This window comes from Berghia stephanieae, chromosome 4 (genome assembly GCF_034508935.2).
Source record: "Berghia stephanieae isolate SIO BIC M18660-M18661 chromosome 4, UCSD_Bste_1.3, whole genome shotgun sequence".
NCBI lineage: Eukaryota > Metazoa > Mollusca > Gastropoda > Nudibranchia > Aeolidiidae > Berghia > Berghia stephanieae.
In genome coordinates this window covers 57714513-57740327 of record NC_088363.1, presented here as the reverse complement: position 1 = coordinate 57740327, position 25815 = coordinate 57714513, and the positions used below count along the sequence as shown (strand labels likewise).

The 25815-nt window shown below is 37.0% G+C and overlaps 1 protein-coding gene across 1 annotated transcript; it reads right to left on the bottom strand.

Moving 5' to 3' along the window:
- Positions 1 to 370: 370 nt before the first annotated feature.
- LOC144970900 (sodium- and chloride-dependent neutral and basic amino acid transporter B(0+)-like) lies at positions 371 to 17311 on the bottom strand. Its single transcript, XM_078911038.1, has 14 exons — positions 17119 to 17311; positions 16543 to 16673; positions 14970 to 15097; positions 14040 to 14206; positions 13081 to 13219; positions 11090 to 11224; positions 5906 to 6009; positions 5129 to 5253; positions 4519 to 4631; positions 3943 to 4071; positions 3240 to 3339; positions 2938 to 3044; positions 1892 to 2065; positions 371 to 725 (listed from the first exon to the last, which is right to left on the bottom strand). Exons 2-14 carry the CDS (start codon positions 16622 to 16624, stop codon positions 597 to 599), a joined length of 1632 nt encoding a protein of 543 aa, XP_078767164.1. The 5' UTR covers positions 16625 to 16673; positions 17119 to 17311; the 3' UTR covers positions 371 to 596.
- Positions 17312 to 25815: the final 8504 nt, after the last annotated feature.

Below are 25815 nucleotides of genomic sequence, written 5' to 3'. Positions count from 1 at the left end.
GTAATTTTAGAAATATTCACCAAGATTTACATACTGAAGATGAGACGCCACACGAACATTATAGACCTATATACTATCAACCCTTAATTCGTTGTGGCATGATTTGGTATAGATTGAACATTATTTAGGCTGAGAAAGTGTATACCATCTAGTCTAAATTTTATATCTCTGCTAAAATTTGTAATGGATACGAATCTGTCACTTTATATATTACATCAAATATGTGATCATAAAATTAAATTTGTAAGTTTTAAAGAATCCCTTATCTCACCCAATAAGATCATTTAAGATTACAGCAATAATGCGAACTGATAAAAATAACGTTTATAAAATTCTGCAATTATTTTTCATATTTCTTTCTCCCCTATCCTTTCCTTTAAAATGTTAAAATCATTAGATATCTACTATGGTTTAAAAATGTGATAGATTAGACACATAAATGGTAGTAAAACCCATAATTAGTTAACCCATATTGATGACAGGTAGTCATGCCAGGTCATTTACAATTCAGAAAACACAAAATAAAACACAATTTAAACTAAAATACTTTGCCGTGAGTAGAATTATGGAACCGATTGACTCATATCGATCTGTCGTCAATATTTATTTAGTGCAGGGTTGTCCACTCCTTGTTTGGTCATTGGGTATCCATTTTCGGGTACCAGATATGCCTGACCATCGTTGGGTACCCAGGCCTTAGTGGGCTTGAAGACGTAGGCCCATCTCTGTGGAAGGAAAATATCATGTTAATGTTTGCTTGTTGTTTTTTTTTGTTTTTTTTTTTTTTTTGTTTGTTTGTTTGTTTTTGTGTGTTTTTTTCCGTTGTTTTGTTTTGGTTAAAGGGGTTCTAGGCACTTGCGTCACTTTTGTGTCAGTAATAAAGCGGATGATGAGATCAATAAAAGGTTTCGGGTACGCGTTTCAAAACACAACAATAAGACCCGTATTTTGACGTAATTTTTAGGTTTGTGGACCGGCTAATGAGTTGTCTTAAGTAGCGTTCAAGGAAACAAGTGATCCCATTGGTTGAACGGTTGAATGCAACTCACGACATTTCTTTTGTGGCTAAAGACTAGTCTTTTGACGCCATTTGTTGGTCAGTATCAGTATCAGCGTTGCCATCGTAATGTTATAGCCTGACACTGACCAAAAAATGACGTCAAAATGCCAGTCTTTTGCCACAAAAGAAAACTAATCGTGAGTTGTATTCAATAGTTCAACCAATGAAATAACTTGTTTCCGTGAGCTCTACTAACGACAACTCACTAGACACAACACACACCTAAAAAATGACGTCAAACTGCCTGTCCTATAGGGTTCCAGTGCAGGCTATAATATGTTAACGATGGCTACGGTATCAGGCCATGAGTTTACGAAAGCCACGTACTGAACCGATGGATGACAATAATCGTAAAACTATGGCCCCTATTTTGGTTTCTCGGATAATACACTTTACACACACGACTCAAATCAACTCCATTATGAACTAATTCCTGGCTTTAAACAAAATTATTGCAAGAGTGTTAGTGTAGAAAAGCTCATAATAGGTAACTTGTACTGTCTGAAATATCAATTTTACGAGTATTTCATGCGACCAGATTATGGGGGAATTAGTGAATCATTCATTACATTACGAGCGCCTGAGCTCAGCGAAACCGTAGAAATGGATTCCAGTGGAGTCCGCATAAAGTCAACATTCTTAAAATCAACTTCTGCATAAAGTGAACTCCTCTTGTTGGTCCCAGATTTTCTGTTGCTCATTTAAGTGTGTTATAATGATAATGGATAAATCAATCAATCTTGCATAAAATCAACACATCTTTCTGGTCCAGCGGTGTTGAATTTATCAGGATTTCATTGTATATTTATGCGTTTTATTCTTTATATTTACCTCTTCTTGTGGTTTTGATCTGGACTCGTATATCCTCTTGAAGAACCAGATAGGGACTGGGATAAGTGCGATGGTCAGTAAGATCCATCCGATGATTTGGGCGTGGTCAGGGTAGTCCTCATTGTTATCGTACTGAGGACTTTTGTATTTGACCATTCGGTAGATTGTCAGGGACTAAAACGGAATAAAGAAAATAAATGAAAATGATAAATAATATTATTAGTAATATGTGGATACTTTTTACCATATTCAAAAGTTCTTGTCTAGATCATCCGAATGACATAAAAAAACAACCACCAAAAAACCCTTACACATCATGATCATCATCATCATCATCATCATCATCGTCGTCATCATCATCATCACCATCGTCATCGTCGGCATCGTCTCAGACCGATGAATATCAAACCCCAATATAATAAGAGAAGAAACGAAGTGCGTGTTATTGTATGAATTTGATTGGCAACATTGAAAAAGTCCAGGAATGTTAACTAAGGTTGTCCTTATTCCACACAAAAGCATTACCAACTATGGACTCATTGGCTAACGGGATAGTTGCCTTAAAATGTTTCCATCAAAGGTGCTAAGGAGCCAAGATTTTGTATTTTAAGAATGCAAAATATTTTTGTTGTTTTGCATGTGAAGAAATCGTAAAATATCACATCAACATATGGAAAAGGATAATTTAAATTAAAATATAAATGATGGACATTGATATTTAACTATGGTTAGGTGAATTAGGTTTAGCCGATTGTCTGTACTTATATATCTATACAGGTCTGATAAACCAATTTGTAATGGTCTTACGAAATTACAACAGTGTTAAACCAAACTCATAAGCTGTATTTGGCTATCAGACCTGAAAATACATGGACACAATACTGAATACTTTTGCCAATATTTCTCTTACATAGCAACTAGATTGCAAGGAAATCTAATATTCTGTTTTACACCTAAAACCGTATCATCTTTATCCCAGGTCGTTTCATTATGCCCACAGAATGTCAAAGTGACTTGTGAAATGTAAAGAATATTTATACACTCACACCAATGAGTATGGGTGACGAGAAAGTCCAGCAGAATACCCAGTAGGGCCATCCGTGGGGTCTGGCCCCCAACATGTATTCTATATCCTTCATGAATCGCATCACACCTTGAAAAAAAAAACAAAGAGAAATGAATGCAATTGGAGTTCATTTCATCTTTAACAAAGATATTAAAGTCACCATCCTCCTCCTCCTCCTTTCTTCTTCTTCTTCTTCTTCTTCTTCTTCTTCTTCTTCTTCTTCTTCTTCTTCTTCTTCTTCTTCTTCTTCTTCTTCTTCAAGAAGAACGTCAACCAACTTACCGTAAACCCACATAACAGAGATGACCTCAAAGCATGACAAGAACAGGACAGAGAAGTCAGCTCCGTAATGGTCCATGATTGTTACGACATAATCTCCACCCTGAGGACATCAAGTGGGAACACATTAGCCATGCGAGTTCAAGATCGGTTTGTTTAATAGCAGTTTTAATTTGTATTCAATATGTGGTAAATCTATCTGGATATTAATATCATATATATCGTATATATTATAACAGTAATAGGGCTTTAAAATGGACCGAGTGTTCAGTAAATGCACTTAAAACATAAGCAACGATATACGGTACATTATACATTGCATATCCTTTGAGATAAAAATATATTATAAAGGGAAAAAAACAGATAGAAGAGAAGAAAATATCCAAGAAGAATAAATTCCTATTATTGAAATCGTATGAATGCTCTGTCATATATATAGCATAAGCCACAAAGTTTCCAATCAAGGACATTTGTTAATTCATTAATCTCTTTAGCCTTTTTTGGCTTGAGAATTTAAACTGTTCCATATTTTGGCAGTACGGAATATAAATGTATTCTTCCTAATTGAAGTCGAGTATCTTGAAATATATATTTTGAGTTCATCTCCCCGCCTGATTGTAATTGGAGAGTCATAAAAAAAAATCATTGTATTTTCTCTTATTAAGACTAAGCCAATTAAACCTTTCAATGACTAAAGAATACTTACCGGAGTTGTACAGGGTAGAGCCAAAAAGTAGCACATGATACCCAATCCAATACTCAGTTGACTCTTGTACTTTCGTAGTCTAGGGAGTTCGTCCTGGAGGCAAGTAAGGATCGTCTCCATCAAACCAAACTGGAAATATTATAGAGTTATGTAATTATTGGGTTGTTTGTAAGGGGGGGGGGGGGGTAAAATACTTGCGACATTTTTAGACCATTTCAAGTCCAGTTAAAAAAAAAACGATAGTGGGGAAATTGAAAGATACTAAAGCTAGGTCTACACTTAAACGCACACAAAAAAATGCAATACAAAGGAGATGAATTTAGATAGGGGATAGAGACTGATTAGGATTTTTTTAAAAAGCAAAAACAAAACAATACAAAATAAAATAAAATAGCTTACCCCCCCCCCCCCCCCCCAATAAACAAATCAAACAAAAAACAAAGAACCAAGCAAACAAAAAACAAAACAAAAACCCAATGATATAGGGAAATAGAAGAGATAGCACTTTTATTTTTACATTTTTGTGTGTGTGTGTGCACCAATGAAGAAGTCTACCTTTTTGGTGCATTGGCTTACCTCTGAGTCGAGTCCGAGTGTAAACAACATGAAGAAGAAGAGGATGGACCAAAGCTGTGATGGTGGTAGATTAGACAAGGCCTCGGGGTACACAATAAAGGCAAGACCATAACCTGGGAGGGCATAATGTGATACTTTAATATTATTTTGACTTAGATAAGTAATGATATAACAAATTATTGTGTACAGATTTCCCATTCAATAGATTGCAAGAAATGTAAATGTGATATATTCATAAGACTAAAGTCACCTGTAAGACATTCTGTTGTCTAATTCATTATATTTACATTATACGTCACCACCTATAGCCCAGCTGCTCATTGATACCAAAGTCAAGTGAGGTGATATGAGAAATATCCAAATACAACACTATTGCAGCTCATCATCATCATCATCGTTGTTTTCATCAATATCATTATCGTTATCATTATTACTATTATCATTATCATTATTATTATTATTATTATTATTATTATCATTATCATCATTATTATAATTGTCTTATCATTATTACCATTGTATTATTATCATCATCATCATCATCATCATCATCATCATCATCATCATCATCATTATTACGAAGTATCACCACAGACCCGTGCTTACTTACCTCCCTTAGCTACTTTATCCACGTCAGTTCCGATGGTCTTAGCCATTCCTCCAAACGTGGTGAACACGACAAAGCCAGCAATGATACTGGTGACTAAATCCATTACACTGATGAAGAGGGAATCGCTGTAATGTGCCCAGAAAGAAGACGAAGTAATACGTTTGATGAGTTCCTTTTTTATCTAAATCCAACAAGTCATTTAACTACCATTTACCATTTAATTTATAACCCACCGCATTTAAACAATTGCATATTGAGATTAATCAGACCCTGAAAAGTAAACATTGTGTATTATGCATCCAGATCTTCCTGATTTTATAGTTAACTTACGATAACTTATTATTGAAACAATATTATTAAATCTCTCCTTACCGACCATTTCAAGAAAAAAATTGATTTTTTAACACTCAAACTGAAGAGATATAAGTTCCTTCTTATAAATAATTTTTGTGTAGCATAATGAGCTTGACGAAACAAATATTTTTTCAAAAGATATTGTGATGTACAAAACGTTTCTGATTAACAAAAATGTTCATTCTATCGTAACAAATGTGACGATTTTTCCTGTTGTAGTTGGTAAGGAGAGAGTTAAAGTTTGATTATTTTTAGATATGACATTACTATTCCTTACCCCGATAAAAAGTATGTTGTTTCTTTTTCACTCAAGTTTTGAGTATAGATCTGGTATCTAAGAGTGTCCCTAAGTAAACTTCAATGTAAAAAAAATCGTTACACCCTTTCTCAACGCAACATCAAGATATTGGTTTAAATACTCACTAATAGACTTGATTCTTGAATTTGTTGTAACTTCCAAACATGATGATACCTCCGAATGACACACTGAGAGAGAAAAACATCTGGCCGGCTGCAGCAACCCATACCTGTATTATGAAAAGGAAGTGGTTATTCAGTATCAGATACTGAATAGTGCTTTGCCACTATTCAGTATCCATAAGGAACTCTTTTTTACAGAGAGAGTGAAAAGTGCGACAATCTCGGTTGAATGGAAATAAACTGTTGACCTACTTCCAGATTGAACACATGCACTGACAGCCCGATTCAAAGCTGTAAAAATATTTTGATCGTAATTTTTTTTAAATTTTTGCTTTTATGCAATTAACATAGTTCAAAATATCAAAATAAGAGTGGCATTCAAATCCATTTTTAAATGTCTAAATAGACATGATTAAATGTCACTAAGAGTTCAGTGACACCATGGCTTGGTGGATGTAAGCTGTTTGACTCTGAGTTTTAAGGTTCGAGAGTTCAAATCCCGGTAGGGGTGACTTGTTTTTTTTTTTCCCCATTATTTTTTAAATTCCTCTGTCTATTGATATTTTTTAAACTTTTGTTTTTATAATTTTATTTGCTTGTAATATACTTTTTATTATTATTATCATTATTATTATTATTATTATATTATTATTATTATTATTATTATTATTATATTATTATTATTATTATTATTATTATTATTATTATTTCTACTTACTTACTATTATTATTATTGTTGTTGTAATCGTCATCATCACTATTATGATTATGATGATTTTCTTTTTTAATCAAGTAGTTGGAGTAATTTAATCAGTTATCGATTTATTACGAATATCTTTTATGTGTTATCATCTCGTTGTTGTTTTTCATTATTGTGCTCTTCTATTATTCATTATTTTTAAAAATCTTGTTTTTTTTCTGTTTGTCTCATTTGTTGTTGTTGTTGTTGTTGTTGTTGCTGTTCTTGTTGTTGTTGTTGTTTGTTTGTTTGTTTGTTTGTTTGTTTTGTCATCTAAGGCAAACCCGATTCATTATAAATATGTGGGCAGACTTTCTGCATTTTTTAATTGAGCGATGTACTTCCGTGAATTAATTGCCGTACTATATTAAAATTTACGTGATAATAATAATAATAATAATAATAATAATAATAATAATAATAATAATAATAATAATAATAATAATAATAATAATAATAATAATAATAATAATAATAATAATTTAGATAGATACTGAATATTAGACTACAATTGACATCTATTTACTGAATACACGTGGTATTGTTAGGGGTGTTTCTTTTTTTACGAAACCTGCCAAAACACGCCGATACCCGACAAAGTTATGGGAAGTAGGCAGCAGTGGGGAGTGAACCTGGGACTCAGGGAAGTGTACACCGTTGGGGAGTGAACCTGGGGCTGGGTTTCGTAAAAAAAAAGCAATTACTTTTTTACGAAACCCGACAATATCCGACAAAGTTATGGAAAGAAAGTAGGCAACAGTGAGGGAGTGAACCGGAGATTCAGGGAAGTGTACACTATTGGGGAGTAAACCTAAGTCTATGGTTTTTTGGCGGGTTTTGGCGGATTTCGTAAAAAAGTAATTGCTTCATTCTCGTCTGGTACCCATCTCCCATAGTCCGGCTTCATTTCCCACTGGTATCCATCTTCCCTAGTCCCAGGTTCATTTCCACTGATATCCTCTTCTCACAGTCCCAGGTTCACTCCCAACCGGTGTGCATTTCCCTGAGTCCCGATTCATTGCCCAATGGTGCCCACTTCCCATAACTTTTGAAAATTTCGGTAGGTTTCGAAATAAAAGTACATTCTGAGCTCACTGTCCACTGGAATCAGCATCTCGCAGTCCCAGGTTCAATCCTCATCAGTGTCCAAATCCCAGATTCACTCCCCACTGCTGCCTGCTTCCCATAACTTTGTCGGGTTTTGGCGGGTTTCGTAAATAAGTAATTCCCCCTCCCCCTTGGTATTGCTTTTTTACAAAATCCAGAGTCCCAGGTTCACTCCCCACAAGTGTACACTTCCCTGAATCTCAGGATCACCCCCCACTGTTGCCTGCTTCAATAAGTTTGTCGGATATTGCCATGTTTTGTCGGGTTTCGTAAAAAAGTAATTGCTTTTATATGAAACTCGCTGAAACCCGCCGAAAACCAGAGTCTCAGGTTCACTCCCTACTGGTGTACACTTCCTTGAATCTCAAGTTAACTCCCTACTGTTGCCTACTTCCCATAACTGTCGAATATTGCCGGGCTTCGTAAAAAAGTAATTGCTTTTATGTGAAACTCGCTGAAACCCGCCGAAAACCATAGTCTCAGGTTCACTCCCCACTGGTGTACACTTCCCTGAGTCTCAGGTTCACTCCCCACTGTTGCCTACTTCTCACAACTTTGTCGGATATTGCCGGATTTCGTAAAAAAAGTAATTGCTTTTATGTGAAACTCGCTGAAACCCGCCAAAAACCATAGTCTCAGGTTCACTCCCCACTGGTGTACTTTCCCTGAGTTTCAGGTCCACTCCCCACTGGTGTACACTTCCCTGAGTCTCAGGTTCACTCCCCACTGTTGCCTACTTCCCACAACTTTGTCGGATATTGCCGGGTTTCGTAAAAAAGTAATTGCTTTTATATGAAACTAGCTGAAGCCCGCCGAAAACCATAGTCTCAGGTTCACTCCCCACTGGTGTATACTTCCATGAATCTCAGGTTCACTCCCCACTGTTGTCTACTTCCCATAACTTTCTCAGATATTGCCAGGTTTCGTCGGGTTTCGTAAAAGAGTAATTGCTTTTATATGAAACTCGCTGAAACCCGCTGAAAACCAGAGTCTCAGGTTCACTCCCGACTGTTTGCCTACTTTCAATAACTGTCGGATATTGCCGGGTTTCGTAAAAAAGTAATTGCTTTTATGTGAAACTCGCTGAAACCCGCCAAAAACCATAGTCTCAGGTTCACTCCCCACTGGTGTACACTTCCCTGAGTTTCAGGTTCACTCCCCACTGGTGTACACTTCCCTGAGTCTCAGGTTCACTCCCCACTGTTGCCTACTTCCCACAACTTTGTCAGATATTGCCGGGTTTCGTAAAAAAGTAATTGCTTTTATGTGAAACTCGCTGAAACCCGCCGAAAACCAGAGTCTCAGGTTCACTCCCCACTGGTGTACACTTCCATGAATCTCAGGTTCACTCCCCACTGTTGTCTACTTCCCATAACTTTCTCAGATATTGCCAGGTTTCGTCGGTTTCGTAAAAGAGTAATTGCTTTTATATGAAATTCGCTGAAACCAGCTGAAAACCAGAGTCTCAGGTTCACTCCCCACTGGTGTACACTTCCCTTTGTCTCAGGTTCACTCCCCATTATTTGCCTACTTTCCATAACTTTGCCCCATTTTGTTGGGATTTGGCGCATTTTGTAAACAAAAAGTAATTGCTTTTTTTTTACAAAACCCGCCGAAACCCAGTCCCAAGTTCACTCCTCACTGGTGTTTACTTCCACGAATCTCAGGTTCACTCCCCACTGTTGCCTACTACCCATAACTTTCTCGGATATTGCCAGGATTAGTCGGGTTTCGTAAAAAAGTAATTGCTTTTATATGAAACTAGCTGAAGCCCGCCAAAAACCATAGTCTCAGGTTCACTCCCCACTGGTGTATACTTCACTGAGTCTCAGGTTCACTCCCCACGCTTTGCCGCATATTGTCGGGAATCGTAAAAAAAGTAATCCCCCCCCCCCCCCACACACACACATTTTTTATTGCTTTTTTACAAAACCCAGAGTCCCAGGTTCACTCCCCACTGGTGTACACTTCCCTGAATCTCAGGTTCATCCCCTCCCCCTCCTACACACACACACACACACACACACACACACACACACACACACGCTGCTGCCTACCTCCCATAACTTTGTCGGATATTGCCGGGTGTCGTCGCGTTTCGTAAAAAGTAATTGCTTTTTATTACGAAACCCGCCGAAACCCAGTCCCAGGTTCACTCCCCACTGGTGTACACTTTTCTGAGTCCCAGTTTCACTCCCACAGCTGTCCTCTTCCCATAACTTTGTCAGGTTTCGGAAAAAAAAAAAACACCGTACAAAAACCACTATTCAGTGTCAGATACTGAATAGTGCAAAACCACTATTCAGTATCAGATACTGAATAGTACAAAAGCACTATTCAGTATCAGATACTGAATAGTGCAAAACCACTATTCAGTATCAGATACTGAATAGTGCTAGCCTTATGAAAATGCATATTATATATAGTGCAAAATCAATGCATCTTCGTTTTTGTTTTAAAACATCCTAATCGAAACAGAAATTCCAGTTAAATACCATATTTTAGTCTACCAAATAATTTTGACAAAAAAACTACTCAGCTTTTTAAATATATTAGCCTTTGTCTATCGTTTTTGGTTTAGGAGTCAAAATAATTAGTATAGAACTCGCTTCACAAGCAACGTGGCCGTGATTGATCTCGGGTGCAATCGAGCTTTTTCTGAACTCTCTCCCCTTATTTCTTGTCCAGCATTCTGGGTCAGTTGGATCTGACGAAAAATACTTTCCATTAGATTCGAGTCTGATCCAAAGGGTAACCAACATTTAATGCTATAAAAAAAAAAACCGGTTAAACGCCGGATCCATGGGCTTTATGGCTTTGAAGAACTATTTGTTTGTTTTTCTTTTTTTTTGTTGGTTTGTTTTCTCTCCAAAATTGCGCTTTGTTGAATTTCGAGGTTTGACGGCCCATGTGACAAGTAGAGCAAAGAAACAGATGTGAATCCCGAGATTGTGTCAAGATTTAGACCACTTAAAAATACACCAAGACATACCCAAAGGGGGATATGAACATCTCAAAAAATGTGATAAATAGTATCAATATTCAACGCAGAGATAATTTACCAAAAAAACACATTTCATGAAAAAAAAATACATTCAACAGGCTGTTTCTCCTCTAAGCAAAAGACGCAATGTCTAGGCGAAACCAAAAGGGCCACATGGAAGTACATGATGATAGAAAAAATACAAAAGAGTTAAAAGGCCCAATCTAATATTACGCTTTGAATCATTTAAGTCATTATGGGGAACTCTTGTATTATGCTACATCAAGATGCTCCTTTTTTCGTCTATGGCAAAGCCTCGATATCTTAGATGAATATAATTAGCAGATCATCTCCTTACATCAACATCCGTCAGCTTGTCCCATTTAGGTACAAGGAAGAATTCCACACCGTCGATAGCTCCGTCTAAGAGGGACCCTCTAATCAGAAGGATGAGTAGAATGACGTAGGGGAAAGTAGCGGTAAAGTACACGACCTGAAAATTGAATAAAGATCATAATAGTGATTATAAAGACTTTTTTATGGGTACACTGTCCCTATTAGGGCTCTGATGAAAAAGTGAATGAATCCCGGGTCAACCGATTACAAGCAGCGAATAGTAGGGGTCGGCAACTTGCATCCCGGGTCAAAAGTATTCACGAATACCTTTGATACGACCAGAATTAGTTTAGTAACTAGACCAATATCTAATATTTTTATATTTGAAGGGAACAATAATCAAAAAAAATTCTAACAATTCGTAATTATTTAGTAGAAACACCATAAAAATAACGTGAGCTTTTATATAGCACAATATCCACTAAAAGTGCTTTACAAGTGTGTCTGACCAACAGCAACAGCAATTTTACCAGTTTGGCGATATTACCATTTTTTCGGACAGAGACAACGCTGTTAACGGCCAGGTACTCATTTTATACCCGAGTACAGTGAGAGGATGTGATGCCTTTACAAGGACTCAATTATGCGCAGAGCGAGGTTCGAACCCAGGACCTTCCGATCCGAAAGCAAGTTTCATACCCCAAGACCACATAACCGCATAAACCTAGTTTATTATTGAAATCTATCATGCTTTGAATGGATATTAGGAAATATATATTTAAATGTATTTTTCACCTATTGTTATGAAGAAAAAAAAATAAATAAGGAAAGAGACAGCGAGGCCGCTCCAAGGAGACTTGGAGACGTACCGTAGAGGATTGAGTGAGTGAGTGAAATTGTATTGAGATTGGATCAAGGACGACTTACGTACAATCGTCTTCTACCAAAGGGATTTTTGAGAAAGTACGCATTATAGATAGTTCGAAGTTGACGTCACTCAGGTCTTTGTTATTGTTTTTTTTGCCATCCGTATTTGTATTAACCTGACTATAAACGATCATGGTCACACAAAGTTTTGTGTGTTGCTCCGTTATATGTCCGGATGGCAACGCTGTGAGCTACTTAGCTAAGCGCATACTATCTATATCGATTCCGCGGTTGGAGCACCACAGTAAATATGCCCGCGGTAAGGAAGTAGGATAAGAACACCAGTGGAATCTGCTGGGTTAATAAAGGTAATGTGGATTTTATTTGCTAATGTTATAAGGATAAATCTCGGAACACTCAAATCCCACCAAAAAACTTGTATGTAACTTGCTAATTATTAATTTTAAACCGGAGAGATTTAAAGACATCTTGATTTCTCGTCATTTAAACAGCTTAAGACACCAAGGATTAAGTGAAAAAAGGTATTAAAACACTGACAAGTTTCTCTCGAATAAAAAAAAAATTAAATAATTGAATATTCTGTTTATTTTTCGTTTAAAGAACAGAATTAAACAGTCTATCGCGCTGATGATGATTGAGAAACTAGAGAACATTGTCTATCCTGTTCGTCTCATTTTAGCTTGTGTGATTTTGTACTTTGCCTGACATATTATTATTATGAAACAGATTTTTTTTTTGCACACGACGGGTAATATCACGAAATAGTTCTATCACAATCCCAATCTCCGAGAACATTAATAATAACAACAACAACAACAACAGCAATAATAATAATAATAATATTAATAATAATAATAATAATAATAATAATAATAATAATAATAATAATAATAAATAATAATAATAATAATAATAATAATAATAATAATAATAATAATTAGTTTTGTTTTGCTTTTAGTTATTTTCATGAAGCTGTTAAATTAAATTTTGGGGTCCCCCCCCCCCCCCCCCCCCCCCCCCCCCAATAATTCAAATTCAACGATCTCAGTTTCTGGTAGATTGATATTCACTTCCGATTTTTTTAAAATCTTCAAACATGCACATGAAAACAAGAAATTTTGTTACCTTTCCAGAGCTCTTAATACCCTTGATGAGACAGAAGATGACCACAATCCAAGACAAGAGAAGACACAAGGCAAGTTTCCATAGAGGGTCTCCCATCTGGTCTGGGTCTACACCGTCTGATTTCTGGATGACCTCTTTGCTGCAAGGATAAAAGGTTTATTAATAAATAGGGTATTGAACTAAGAGAAAGAAATCAGATATAAGAAGTGGCGAAGGTAGGAAAACATATCTAAATCCTCATCAGTTATGATTATTAGTTTAAGCCGAAAAAAATAGAAATACACGAAATGAACTTATTATGCGACCCATTGCTTCAATCTAGTACCACGCCGATGTGATGCATAATGCATAAAAACGTGAGCATTATAAAGCGCAATATCCACTAAACGTGTTCAAAGCGCTTTACAATGGGTCCCTCGACCTATTTTTAATTCAGAAAAGTGAGTGGAGCAGGCACTTAAATATTCACCCCAAATAGGTACCGGAGCATATTCAATGTCTCAATCGTTTCTATGTTACATGTTTGTGTTGAGAATATTAGCTATTAAGCTTTAATGTTGGCCAACTTCGCGGCGTTTCTGTGTGTGTTGAACTCGTGACCTCAAGAAGTCAGGAAGAAAAGGCTCTAATAAGACTAGGGTTAGATGCGATCTTTTTTGGGATCGTGGATAGCTCATACGGTAGAGTCACGCTCTCCCCGGCCAGGCGGAGTTGTACCAGTAAGGTCGCGGGTTCGAGCCCCCGTCGCCGTCGCGAAATTTTTATTCTCTATTATCTTCTGGCACTTTCCTACTCGCTTCATTTCTTGTCCCAGCCCTAGTACGGCAATGGACCGTTGGAAAGTCCACCGACTCAGGGGTGATCACGTTCCCCGCTTTTAACATCGACCAAAATACCTCAATTCAGTGACAGGACAAGCCACAATACCAATGAGTGACAATAAAAAGCAGGATACTCACTAGAAGAATATTTCTGCAGCTGTTTGCCTTTTTGGAGTGCAAGCGAAAGTAAGGTTATTGTCGATGCTTGCCTTCCCCGTACAAGTACAATTCGTTGTTGAGGTACCCTTGCAATCGTCGTAGATAAACCCCCTGTCTTCCACGCAGTTATACTTATCAATCCATTCCTGTCAAGACAAGATAGATATAAAAGTAGTGGTGGTAGTAGTAGTGGTGGTAGTGGTGGTAGTAGTAGTGGTGGTAGTAGTAGTAGTAGTAGTAGTAGTAGTAGTAGTAGTAGTAGTAGTAGTAGTAGTAGTAGTAGTAGTAGTAGTAGTAGTAGTAGTAGTAGTAGTAGTAGTAGTAGTAGTAGTAGTAGTAGCAGGAAGAGGAGGAGAAGTAGTAGTAGTAGTAGTAGTAGTAGTAGTAGTAGTAGTAGTAGTAGTAGTAGTAGTAGTAGTAGTAGTAGTAGTAGTAGTGGTGGTGGTAGTAGTAGTAGTAGTGGTAGTAGTAGTACTAGTAGTAGTAGTAGTAGTAGTAGTAGTAGTAGTAGTAGTAGTAGTAGTAGTATTGCTGGTGGTGGTGGTGCTTGTGGTGGTGGTGCTTGTGGTGGTGGTAGTGGTAGTGTGGTGGTGGTTTTGGTGACGGTAGAGGCGGCAGTAACACCATAGTAGGAGTAGGAGCAGCAGCATTACGAGCAGCAGCAGCAGCAGCAGCAGCAGTAGTTGTAATAGTGATAATAGTAGTAGTAACAGTAGTAGTCGTAGAAGTAATAGTAGTGGTAGTAGTAGTAGTAGTAGTAGTAGTAGTAGTAGTAGTAGTAGTAGTAGTAGTAGTAGTAGTAGTAGTAGTAGTAGTAGTAGTAGTAGTAGTAGTAGTAGTAGTAGTAGTAGTAGTAGTAGTAGCTGCTACCCCTTATAAATCGACTTGTTTACCATGTCAGCAACTCACCTTGCTACACTCTGTCCAAGGCAGTGTTTCTTGCATAGAGGAGAAGAAATAGTAGAGTGTGTAGGCCATGATGATGTTGTAGTAAATGGCGACGATTAAAGAGATGATACACATGGAGATTCCAATTCCTGAGGAGGTGGAGTCAGGGGCGGGTAAAGTGTGTGAAGGAGGATGGCAATGTTGAACTATATTTTTACAAAACATCTTTCATTGGATACATAATTTGATTTAAAACAAAAACAATTCAGAAACGGAAGATTGTTCAATGTAATCATTATTGATTTGTGGGGTTTTCATACAGTCCATTTGATTTTCCCCTCTGTAATTACAAGAGATATGAAACTAAAGTGTATAGATATCGTAATTAAGTACAATTTGGATACTTTTTTGCCTTCCAGCAGATAGCTTGATTGTCGGTACAGCATTAAATCAAAGACAGCTGTAAATGTCGTCGGTGCAAACATATTACTCAAATAATCTCATGTAGTGCTTCATTCATCCTTTTTTGTTGATAAAGGAGAAACCCGAAACGTTCATTTGATCTGTTTTTGTAATTAAATTGAAGCTTACATTCAATTTCATATTTATTTCTTCGAGCAGCAAATTTTGCATTACTCAAATAAGGAAGGATATAGGAAAGAAAAAAAACCCCAGAATATATATATATATATAAACCAAGTACACATTTCCCTAGAGAAATCGCCTATGCAGATGATGTCGATTTTATTGGATCAACACCAGCAAATATAGACATCATACAAAATACCCTCATGAAATATAACCTCCAAGTCAATGCCAATAAAACCGAATTTACAACAATATCGAGGAACAAAGAGGAATGGAAAAGAACAAAGAAAGTCGGCTCACTAATTGGAGACACCGAGGATGTACAAAGAAGAAAACAGCTATCAAACGCCGCACTCAGTAAACTCACCAATGTATGGATTAGAGGTGACAAAATAAAGAGAAAAACCAAACTGAAACTGTACCATGCTCTTGTAAAACCGGTACTTCTGTATAACTGCGGCACTTGGGCGTTGACAAAATCCGAAGAAGAACATCTGGATGCCTTCCATCGCACACAGCTAAGAAGGGTACTGGACATCAAATACCCCAAAAAGATCTCAAATGAATCACTCTATAAGATCACAAAAGAAAGACCAATCTCCCTTGACATTTTACAACAACGATGGCAACTTTTCGGTCACATACTACGCAGGGACAAAAACATACCAGCAAACCAAGCCATGTCGGGATACTTCCAAAAACACGGAACCTTTTCAGAGGAAGACCGATCACAACACTCCCCGTGATCCTAAACAAAAACCTCACAACACTTGGACAAAGCATTAGTCTCATAACGGCAGGGGACCTTGAAAATCTGAGAACCCTAGCAGAGGACCGGCAATATTGGAGACACCTCACACAGGAAATACTGGAAACAGCCAAGGCGACCCGATCTTTCGGTCGAGACGCGAAAGGCATCTAAGTCAAGTAAGTCAAGACACATGGATATTATTTAAGATTATACCCCTTTGATTATGTTAAGAGTGTTGCATGGTATGTGATTTACCTTTAGCTGCGGGGTTCATCTCCCAGACCTTGGTGGGTCCCTTGCCAGAGAACTGCCCCATGACCAACTCCATAAAGTACATGGCTTACCGATCAACAACTGGAGAACTAGGTAGGCGATCAGGAAGGCGGCTGGGGTGGCATGTAGTCAAATTATTAAGACATATTATTGTAAGCGATAAATAATAAATAACATTGCATATCGTTCATTGGTAGTGAAATTACATTTAACTATTTCAAGCCCCGTAATCCTCCCTAAATTCATCATCATCATCATCATCATCATCATCATCATCATCATCATCATCATCATCATCATCATCATCTTCAATCTTCTTATTTTTTCAACTTAGCATTTTCAGTCTTTTTCTTCTTTTCCTCATCCTTCCCGTCCTTCTCCTCCTCCTCCTTTCCTCCATATTATCCTCCTCCTCCTCATTATCATCATCATCAGCACCATCATCACCTCAATCGCCATCAGTAACATTGTCTGTGTGCGTCGTTTTCTACCACAAACAACAACACCGCCAAAATCTTCAAGCGATACCACAACCATCCAGATGCTCTAGTAACTCACCACCGCCATTTTCATAGGCCAGGTACGGAAATCTCCAGACATTTCCCAGGCCGACAGAGAGTCCAACACAAGACAAGATGAACTCTGCCTTGTTTCCCCATTGTCCTCTGTCCTCATCTTCACTCGAATTTCCTCCTGACAACTCTACATCTCTGGTTGGGGTAGCGACATCGTAGTAGGCAGGGGGCTGGCTCTGTCAATGAAAGGAAAATAAGACAGTTAATTTATAGCTACAAGACGCATAACAATTTTTACTTCATGATTGAAGGAAATCATAAAAATCAAATGGTTGGTAAAGTGAAAAATGAAAACCTGTCAAGAAGAATAGTAAAAAAAAAAAATGAAGATGGAGATGATTTGGGAATAACTACCTTATACTAACACGACGCGATTCTCATTTTGGCTAGAAAACTGATACTTCCAAATGCCGATCAATTCGGAGAAACCCGACCTTTAACGCCCCCTCCCCCGCCCCCCCCCACCCCCCTTCCTAAAAAAAAACAAAAAAAACAAACAAAAACAAAACAAAACAAAACACACACAAAAAACAACGCTCTCCCCACCCCCCCCCCCCCCCCCCCCTCCAAAAAAAAAAAAAAAAAAAAAAAAAAAACCCAAGTAACCCAACAATTTTGAGCTCTTATGTAACGCTATATCCACTACATGTGTTCAACGCGCTTTTCAAAGGGTCCCTGGCCAACAAGAACACGTAAAATTTAGGTCGGAACATGACGAACATTTAAAAGTAGATTAAGATTTTTTTTCACAAATTTACAAGAACTAAAATATCATCTCTCAAAAAGTAAAGTACTATATATTTGACTGTCTCCCTCCCAGCCAAGGATCTCATCCAGAAACAGAAAAAAACAGAGCACTCTAAATCCAGAATAGACAGAGCGCAACACGGAAACGGTAAACAGATATAGAAGGCAAGTGACTTCTTGTCTGCATTGGGAGATCAGAAGACCAAGCCCAGGTGTTAATTTATGCTTAGAGCATTTTAATGGATATTACGCTTTATAGTAGTTTTCTTTACACATTGTATTTGCGTCACGCATTCTATTTGCATCACTTGCAAAAAAAAAATAAATAAAAATAAACGATATACCTGAGATGGGTTGCAAAAGGACTAGGAATTAGAATGGAATGACAGTTCAATAAGAATAAAGAAGTGGAATATACAACATTCAGTCAAGGTTATTGGCAATTGAAATGGAGTTTATATTTTATTCTATCATTCATTTTTCCCAGAGATTGAATTAGCGACGTTTTCAATTTGGAATAAGCTAAAAAGGAGTTGATATAAAGAGCCAAATGAAAAGGAGATATAAATGGAAGATATACATAAATCAATCCAAAATTGATTCATTAAAACATGCTGGTTTTCAAAGGGTACGGATAAAATGCAAGAGAAGATCATAAAAATGTAAGAGTTTTGCTTTTGAATCCACGTCACAGACACACTGGAACACTGTCATGACCAAGAAGGGCAAATAGAATTTTCATTGGTTAAACCCATTTAAACTCCGAGGGCATTAATTGTATGCATTTGACAATGTGCTTGATTCAATTAAGCTCCGGTAAAAATACCAATAGCTGCGGAACGTGATTGAATGAAATATTAAGAATAAGTTTTTATGATATAACAGAATGTATAGGAAGATCAACCCCCTTCCCTACTACCCCCCCCCCCCCCCCCCCCCCCCCCCCCGCCCCTTACACGTACACACACACACACACACACACACACACACTCACAATCAAACACATATATACATACATTGATTTTCTTTAAAGCGAGTATGTACTCGTAAGTTCATTATAGCTTTGCTCGTAAAGTTGATACACCTCTCTTCGGTGTAGAACACGACCTTTTTCAACCCACTTTAGATATGTATTTCAAAAGGCGGTCCCTTTTTTACGGCGCTTGCAACACATTAAGGTCATATCAGCGCTTGTAAAAAGAAAGAAAATGGGATAGTAAAAAGTTCTAGAATTACAATTAAAGCACCCGAGAGAAAGTAAGACGAAGGAGAATTAGTTCAAATAGGAAACAGATGTAGATTCATTCCAAGAGCACAGTATCAAAGTACTTAGTTTGAGATCATCTGAAAGTTTCACCCAGAAACAAGCACGGGTCCCAACTAAGAGGGATACACTCAAATGTTTACGAATCATATATTATGGCGCTATTTCAATTTTCCTTGGACAGAAACAATGATGTTACAGATCAGCTACTCATTTTACATGTGAGTGTAGTGAGAGAACATGGGTAATGGGAATTTTTCATGGACTCAACTTTACGCCACTCATATTGGGACTTCGGAACTACCGGGTCAGAAGACGAGTGCATACCACGATACCACACATTGGCAGTTCTTTAACATTTTGATTAGAAAAATAAACCTCCGATAAAGTCCAATACTTATGCCATAGCTCCTTTATATTGCGACTATGTGGTCTCGTGGTATGACACTCGTTTTCAGATCGGAAGGTCCTGGCTGGGTTCGTGCTTCGCTCGGCGCCTAGCCGAGTCCTTGGAAAAGGCGCTTTGCTCACATTCTCTCACCGTACTCAGGTGTAAATTGAGTACCTGACCGTTAACAGCGTTGTCTCTGTCGGAAAAAAAAGTGTATTACCGCCCAACAGGTGTCATGTGTCGGTCTACATGTTACGTGTTGCTGTTGGTCCGGGACCCCCTGTAAAGCACTTTGAGCACGTTTAGTGGATGTTGAGTTATAACAAAGCTCAAGTTTTTTTTAATTTTGTGGTTTAAAATAAATTAGGCTACATTGTTCTCCTTTCCGCGATATGACAAAATGACCGTTTTGTGGTTCAAATAATATGATATCGAGGCATGCTGAGGTGAGTGAAGAATTATCTTGATCTTATAAATAACATTCCCGAGTCTAAACACCATGGACTGTGTTGAATATTGATGAATAGACTTGGTCCTGGAACTCACTGGAGTGGATCAACACGTATTATAATATGGAACTATAAAGCGATCTGTGTGAATGAAGTTACTTATCTCAGAGTTGAGACATTATTTTCAAAATGAGCAGAAAGTCGTCAGAAAAAGAAAGAAAGAAGGAAGGAAGGAATAAATAAAGTGAAGGAAACAGGGAGGTGAGAAAGGAAGAGAGAGAAGAAAGAGAGAGAGAGTGAGAGAGAGAGAGAGAGAGAGAGAGAGAGAGAGAGAGAGAGGGAGGGAGAGAGAGAGAGAGAGAGAGGGAGGGAGAGAGAGAGGGAGGGAGAGAGAGAGAGAGAGAGAGAGAAAGGAAAAAAGGGATTTATTTGTTTTTAAGGGGTTTACGGCGCTTGCAACACATTAAGGTCATTTCAGCGCCAGTAAAAAGGAAGAAAATGGGATAGCAAAAAGTTCTAGAATTACAATTAAAGCACCCAAGAAAGAAAAGACAAAGGGGAATTTGTTCAAATAGGAAACGTAAATTCCAAGAGCACACTATAAAAGTTCTAGTTTGAGACCACCTAAAAGTCATAGACAAGCAATCTACTTTTAAATGTTCGTCATGTTTCGACCTACATTTTACAGTCAAATGTTTACAAATTATATATAATAGTAAACAAAACAATACAGTGCATAATAGAGAGATGATTTACAACGAAAAAATATCATCTCCCAAAACTCTAACTATACATTTGACTGTTTCCCTCCCAGCTAGGGTATCCGAGCAGGGCCTGGGCAAAACCAAGTAATCTCATTCCAAGACATAGAGAGAAAGCAGGTTGGCAAACAGATATAAGGGGAAAGAAGACACAGTATGTACCTCCCTGTCCACTGTGGGAGGTCAGGAACCCCACCCAGGAAAAAAGAGAGATAGATGGATAGAGGGAATGAGTGCGAGAGAGAGAGAGAGAGAGAGAGAGAGAGAGAGAGAGAGAGAGAGAGAGAGAGAGGGGGGGGGGGGGGGGGGGGGGTTATGGAGATTAACATTTTCTGCTTAAAATTTAGCTTTATTTTTAACATAAATCCGAAAGTTAAAAGTATTTAAATTTGTTCAATGTCATTTAAAATTAAATTAATCGTGATTAATGGGCGGAAGGGTGACAAGGGTGCTAACTTTATATATATATATATATATATATATATATATATATATATATATATATATATATGTGTGTGTGTGTGTGTGTGTGTGTGTGTGTGTGTGTGGACGATGTACCCTTGACGAAGGCGTTTCAAATGGTAAGCTATTTGACTTAAGAGTGAACGTAAACCTGAGTAGAGGCAAGGCCAAATACTGCTAGTAACAAAAAAGATAGCATAATTAGTTATAGATAGTAGACTGCATCGTATGAGATGGATGTACCATTTCACACTAATCAACTACAGTGAAAATAAATAGTCATTTAAGAGTAATGGGTACCATGGAGTAGGAGAAAGTACAGGTTTCAGCAATGTTAGACATTCTTTCATTTCATTAGCGTACAATAATTTCATAATAATACTCTCCGCCAGATTTGACGGCCTAGCAACCCATTCCGTTTTGGGTGGACAGAGGGTTCAGATTAAATTGATCTCTTTGTTTGTTAGGTGTGTGCTCTACGACTTAAGCTCTTGAAACCACAGTGTACAGTGTGTTGAGGTAATAATTATAGCATTCGTAAGCGTAAAATTGTTAAACTAATATGATAATACGTTCTTTGAAAAAAAAAGTTCACTTTTTTTTCTATTTGAAACTGTTATAATATCCTTTTTGTCCAATAGGTCTACATTCCGCTTCTTCAGCTAGCAGCTTGCCTGTTTGCTTTCACTGTATAGTATTTTGAGCCTAGTACAAAGTAAAAAATGCACCATAATGTCAACATACACTATTTCTAACATTCAAATAAGCTTGAATAAGAATAATCTTAAAGCACATTGTTCGGTATCTTTAGATAAATAACGAGACAATATATTTGTTAGGCGTTAGAGAAGGATTCATTTGATCAAGACCAATTTTCAATTACCAGTTTTCTATGATAGTATTTTTCGATTTTACATTCATTGCCATATTGATACATTTTTTCCTTACATTCAAAGTTGTGTAAAACTGTCTCTGAATGATATAATGCAAGCTATATAAGATTCTGTAATTATAAGCTTTTGTATGAGACATTTAAAGGATAATTCCAATATTAAGCCTTTAGTAAGATAAGATAAGATAAGATAAGAAAAATACATTTTAATTTCGTTTCCTGAGGCCAGTCCCATTCACAAAAATTACATTCAAATGCAGGCAATCCAAAACGTTTAGACAGTATATAATCTATCATCACTGTTTGTGAATTATACTATTCTATTCGATGATAATATCATTTGTCTTATTATCAAATAATGAGCAAGACTGAACCTTGTAGGAAAGTGTCATTAAACTCTTCTCCATCCCCACCCAAAATATAGCAATTTGAAAATTAGACAGTGCAAGTATTCTCAACTTGAATTATGTTTTCAAAGTTATAGATTTCTAGTTGAATAAGTGATAAGATGAGACTATGTTAACCGACGTATTCCTATTTGCATGCTTGATAACCTAAGTTGTTATAGTTTTATTGCTGTAATGGAACGACTCTCAACCCGACGCCAAATATTGTCCAATACAACAGTCTTAACTCACTCAATCCTAGATATTTTGCTACTTTTCAAAATTATTAAAAAATGTATTAAAAATAAACATGTACATAGATAGGTTTATTGAACTGCCGTTATCATGCAAAAACTATAAAACTTTAGCTTTGATATTATGCCTATAATTTGTCTCATAAAAATGTAATAAATAGGCATGGGGTAAAAGTAACCCGGGTAAACTGCTGATAGTGTTAGTGGTGAGTGATTTAAACCACGCCCATAATTGTGTTCAATTATGAGACCTGAGCACGTCGAACTATGTAAACTCAAGGTCTTAAAAATTAACCCCTTCGGCGTTTTACTTGAAACATAGAATACAAAAGTAAACTTTTCGGATCAACCCTTATTACATTAAAAATGGAAATGCGTTGTGCAAATATAAGATAAACACGCTATAGCCATTGCATGTCCCTGCGTATAAAGGCACAATAAATAAAAAAAAAAACAAGCTCTATGCCTCCACTGTCAGGCCAAAACTCCGCGCAATAATATTATAATGATTTAGATTTAGAAATAATGTTTAGTTATTCTGGGGGCCATTATGGCATTTTGAGCAGGAATATATCCCAATGTTTACAGCAGCAGCCTCTAAAATTCGCCGGTATTGTTCACGGCTGGCCAACAAAATTGTTAATCCCCAGGATCGTTTTCCAGGTTGCTATAAAATGAAAACCAGTCACGTCAGTTCTGTATCTATAACATTGTAGTAATTTGATCGCTTCTTTTGAAAGGTCGGTGACTCTTCCAACATTTTATCGCCGTCCAAAGGGTTTTGTGCTTGTCAAACTGAGGGTAAACTAATATTCCCATTGTAAAGGATAGTAATAGTAAGGAACATAATACAGAATCAAAATTGACCTTTCCATGTACAGCTTTGGGAAGTCATTTTTTACAACATGATCTGTTTAAAGATCTAAAAACCCACAACAATCTGCTAACATTCAACGGTTCCAGTATCGTATAACTTTTTGTGAACTTTACTTGAGAAATTGAAATTTTCAAAGTTCTAATTTAGAAGGTCATTTGATTTTTTAAATGTCGAAATGCTTATATTTACTTCCCAAATACCGTGGTTCTTAGCATATTATTGCACTTAACTAACCGCTGCCTTTGTTTATGTATTTATCTTATTTTCTTTTGGTCTAATTATAAAATGACTATTTCAGATGTGGAATTCCCTAATCAGTAACTTCTTGCCTTTTTAGAATCATATCAAATCCATAATCGTGCCAGCACTTATAATATAAATATAATATACTTTTTAATAATAATAATTGTTATAAAACAACATCAAGGGGAGATGATGTACACTGAAAAAAAAAATACATTTTATCTCTCTCAAAATTATAATCATCATCATAATAATATATTCTTCTGAATGTCTTTCATTCTGTATCCCAAAATATGTTTTAAGTAATAATTAATAAATATGATCTCATTCCAGAAATGCAGAAAGACGGATGGAGAAGACAATAAATGATAGGAGGGAATTGGAAGTGTTGGTGGAAATGTATGTGTGGCTGGGATGGGGGTGGGTGTATAGAATACAATAAGTGATCTCCTAAATCTTTGAAAGGAAGTCTATGATAGGAACTCTGGGGCCTAAATCTAGACTGTAAAATTGGCCTCAAGGTACTTCAGTGACTTTCAACAAAGCTGAAATTGCAGGAATCCCATAATGCATTTTTCGGTTAACAGTAATTTAACGAAAAAAGGACACGGCAAGGTTTGAGGATTGGTTGCGGAAGAGTGCCCAATGTCAAGGTAAGGGTCACTCATTGTCATCGGATTTCCAAAAGCTATAATCAAACCAGTGTACTTGTGATATCTATGTACCATGCAGTTTGGATCCTGCACATTCCAGAAAGTGGCCCCGATCTAACCTTTTAAGTCAACGCTCTCTCTCTCTCTCTCTCTCTCTCTCTCTCTCTCTCTCTCTCTCTCTCTCTCTCCCTCCCTCCCTCCCACTCTCTCTCTCTCTCTCTCTCTCTCTCTCTCTCTCTCTCTCTCTCTGTGTCTCTGTCTCTCTTTCTCTCAAGCAGAAAAGTAATAAGCGCTTAAATATTATAGCATGTTGGTAGGTGAGCTTTTTGAATCTTTGGAGTACTTTTCCTTTGCCAATAGTAGCTATAATTAGCACAAGACCATCTTATTTTTCTAAGTGTCTTCAAATACAGAAGCCTGACCTTGGCATTAAAGCAGACTATAAACTGATATTGTTTGCCATCTATCCCTTCACATTGAATGTTGAACAAAGCGGCGACTTAACCCATGCTATTCTCCACGGCTACAGACCGTTGCCTGATTGAGACTCGTTTGAGTGACCACAACCTTGATCATGAAAAGAAAATTCCATTTTCAGCTAAAATATTTAAAAAATAGCACTTTTTTTTCCCCCGTTTTGGACCAACACGTTTTAGGTACATCATATACCGATAGTGAAGATGGTCACCAACTTGTCAAAAAGTCTTAAAACTGAGAAAGCTAAAAAAATCAAAACAAACAAACAAACAAACAAACAAATTAAACAACACCAAAAAAAAAAAAAAAACCCCCAACAAAAAAGTAAAAGAAAACCCAACAACAACAAACATATCTATAAAGGGATAATCCGCAGTCAAGACATTCGGAAAGAAGTCGCTTTTTATTCTTTCGTTTGTGCAATCAATCAAAATGCGATAGGTGTCAAAAGGATTCAGATCCAACATTCTGATTGGACGTCGTATTGGTGAGTTTCGCATATTACGTCATCGTCGTCCTATACTTCCTTTGTGTTTAAGAAAGGGACAAGTAAAGATAAAATTTGTACAAACCTTAAGACGCGAATGCCTTTCGGGTGAATAATTTTATTCTTTGCTTTTCTTTCATTTTCTTCTTTGGTAATTATAACCTATCCTCTATAGATTTCTTTGGCTTGAAAAATCAAATATATCTTATATTATGTTTGGGCGTGGGGAAACGTGAGAATAAAGTCATAAAACCTACGGTTTGTAATTCAATTTACGTCATAAATCTTTTGTAAAGTCTCTGTCACGCTTCAATTATTAGTCACAGAGGACAAGTAT

What these genes read in the sequence shown, in the direction of transcription:
- LOC144970900 (XM_078911038.1), bottom strand. Translation starts at nt 16,624, where the DNA reads ATGTACTTTATGGAGTTGGTCATGGGGCAGTTCTCTGGCAAGGGACCC. An exon ending in CTCTACCCTGTACAACTCCG is followed by an intron (nt 3,340 to 3,942) that starts GTAAGTATTCTT and finishes TGATGTCCTCAG; the next exon opens with GGTGGAGATTATGTCGTAAC. An exon ending in GATCAAAACCACAAGAAGAG is followed by an intron (nt 726 to 1,891) that starts GTAAATATAAAG and finishes TTCCTTCCACAG; the next exon opens with AGATGGGCCTACGTCTTCAA.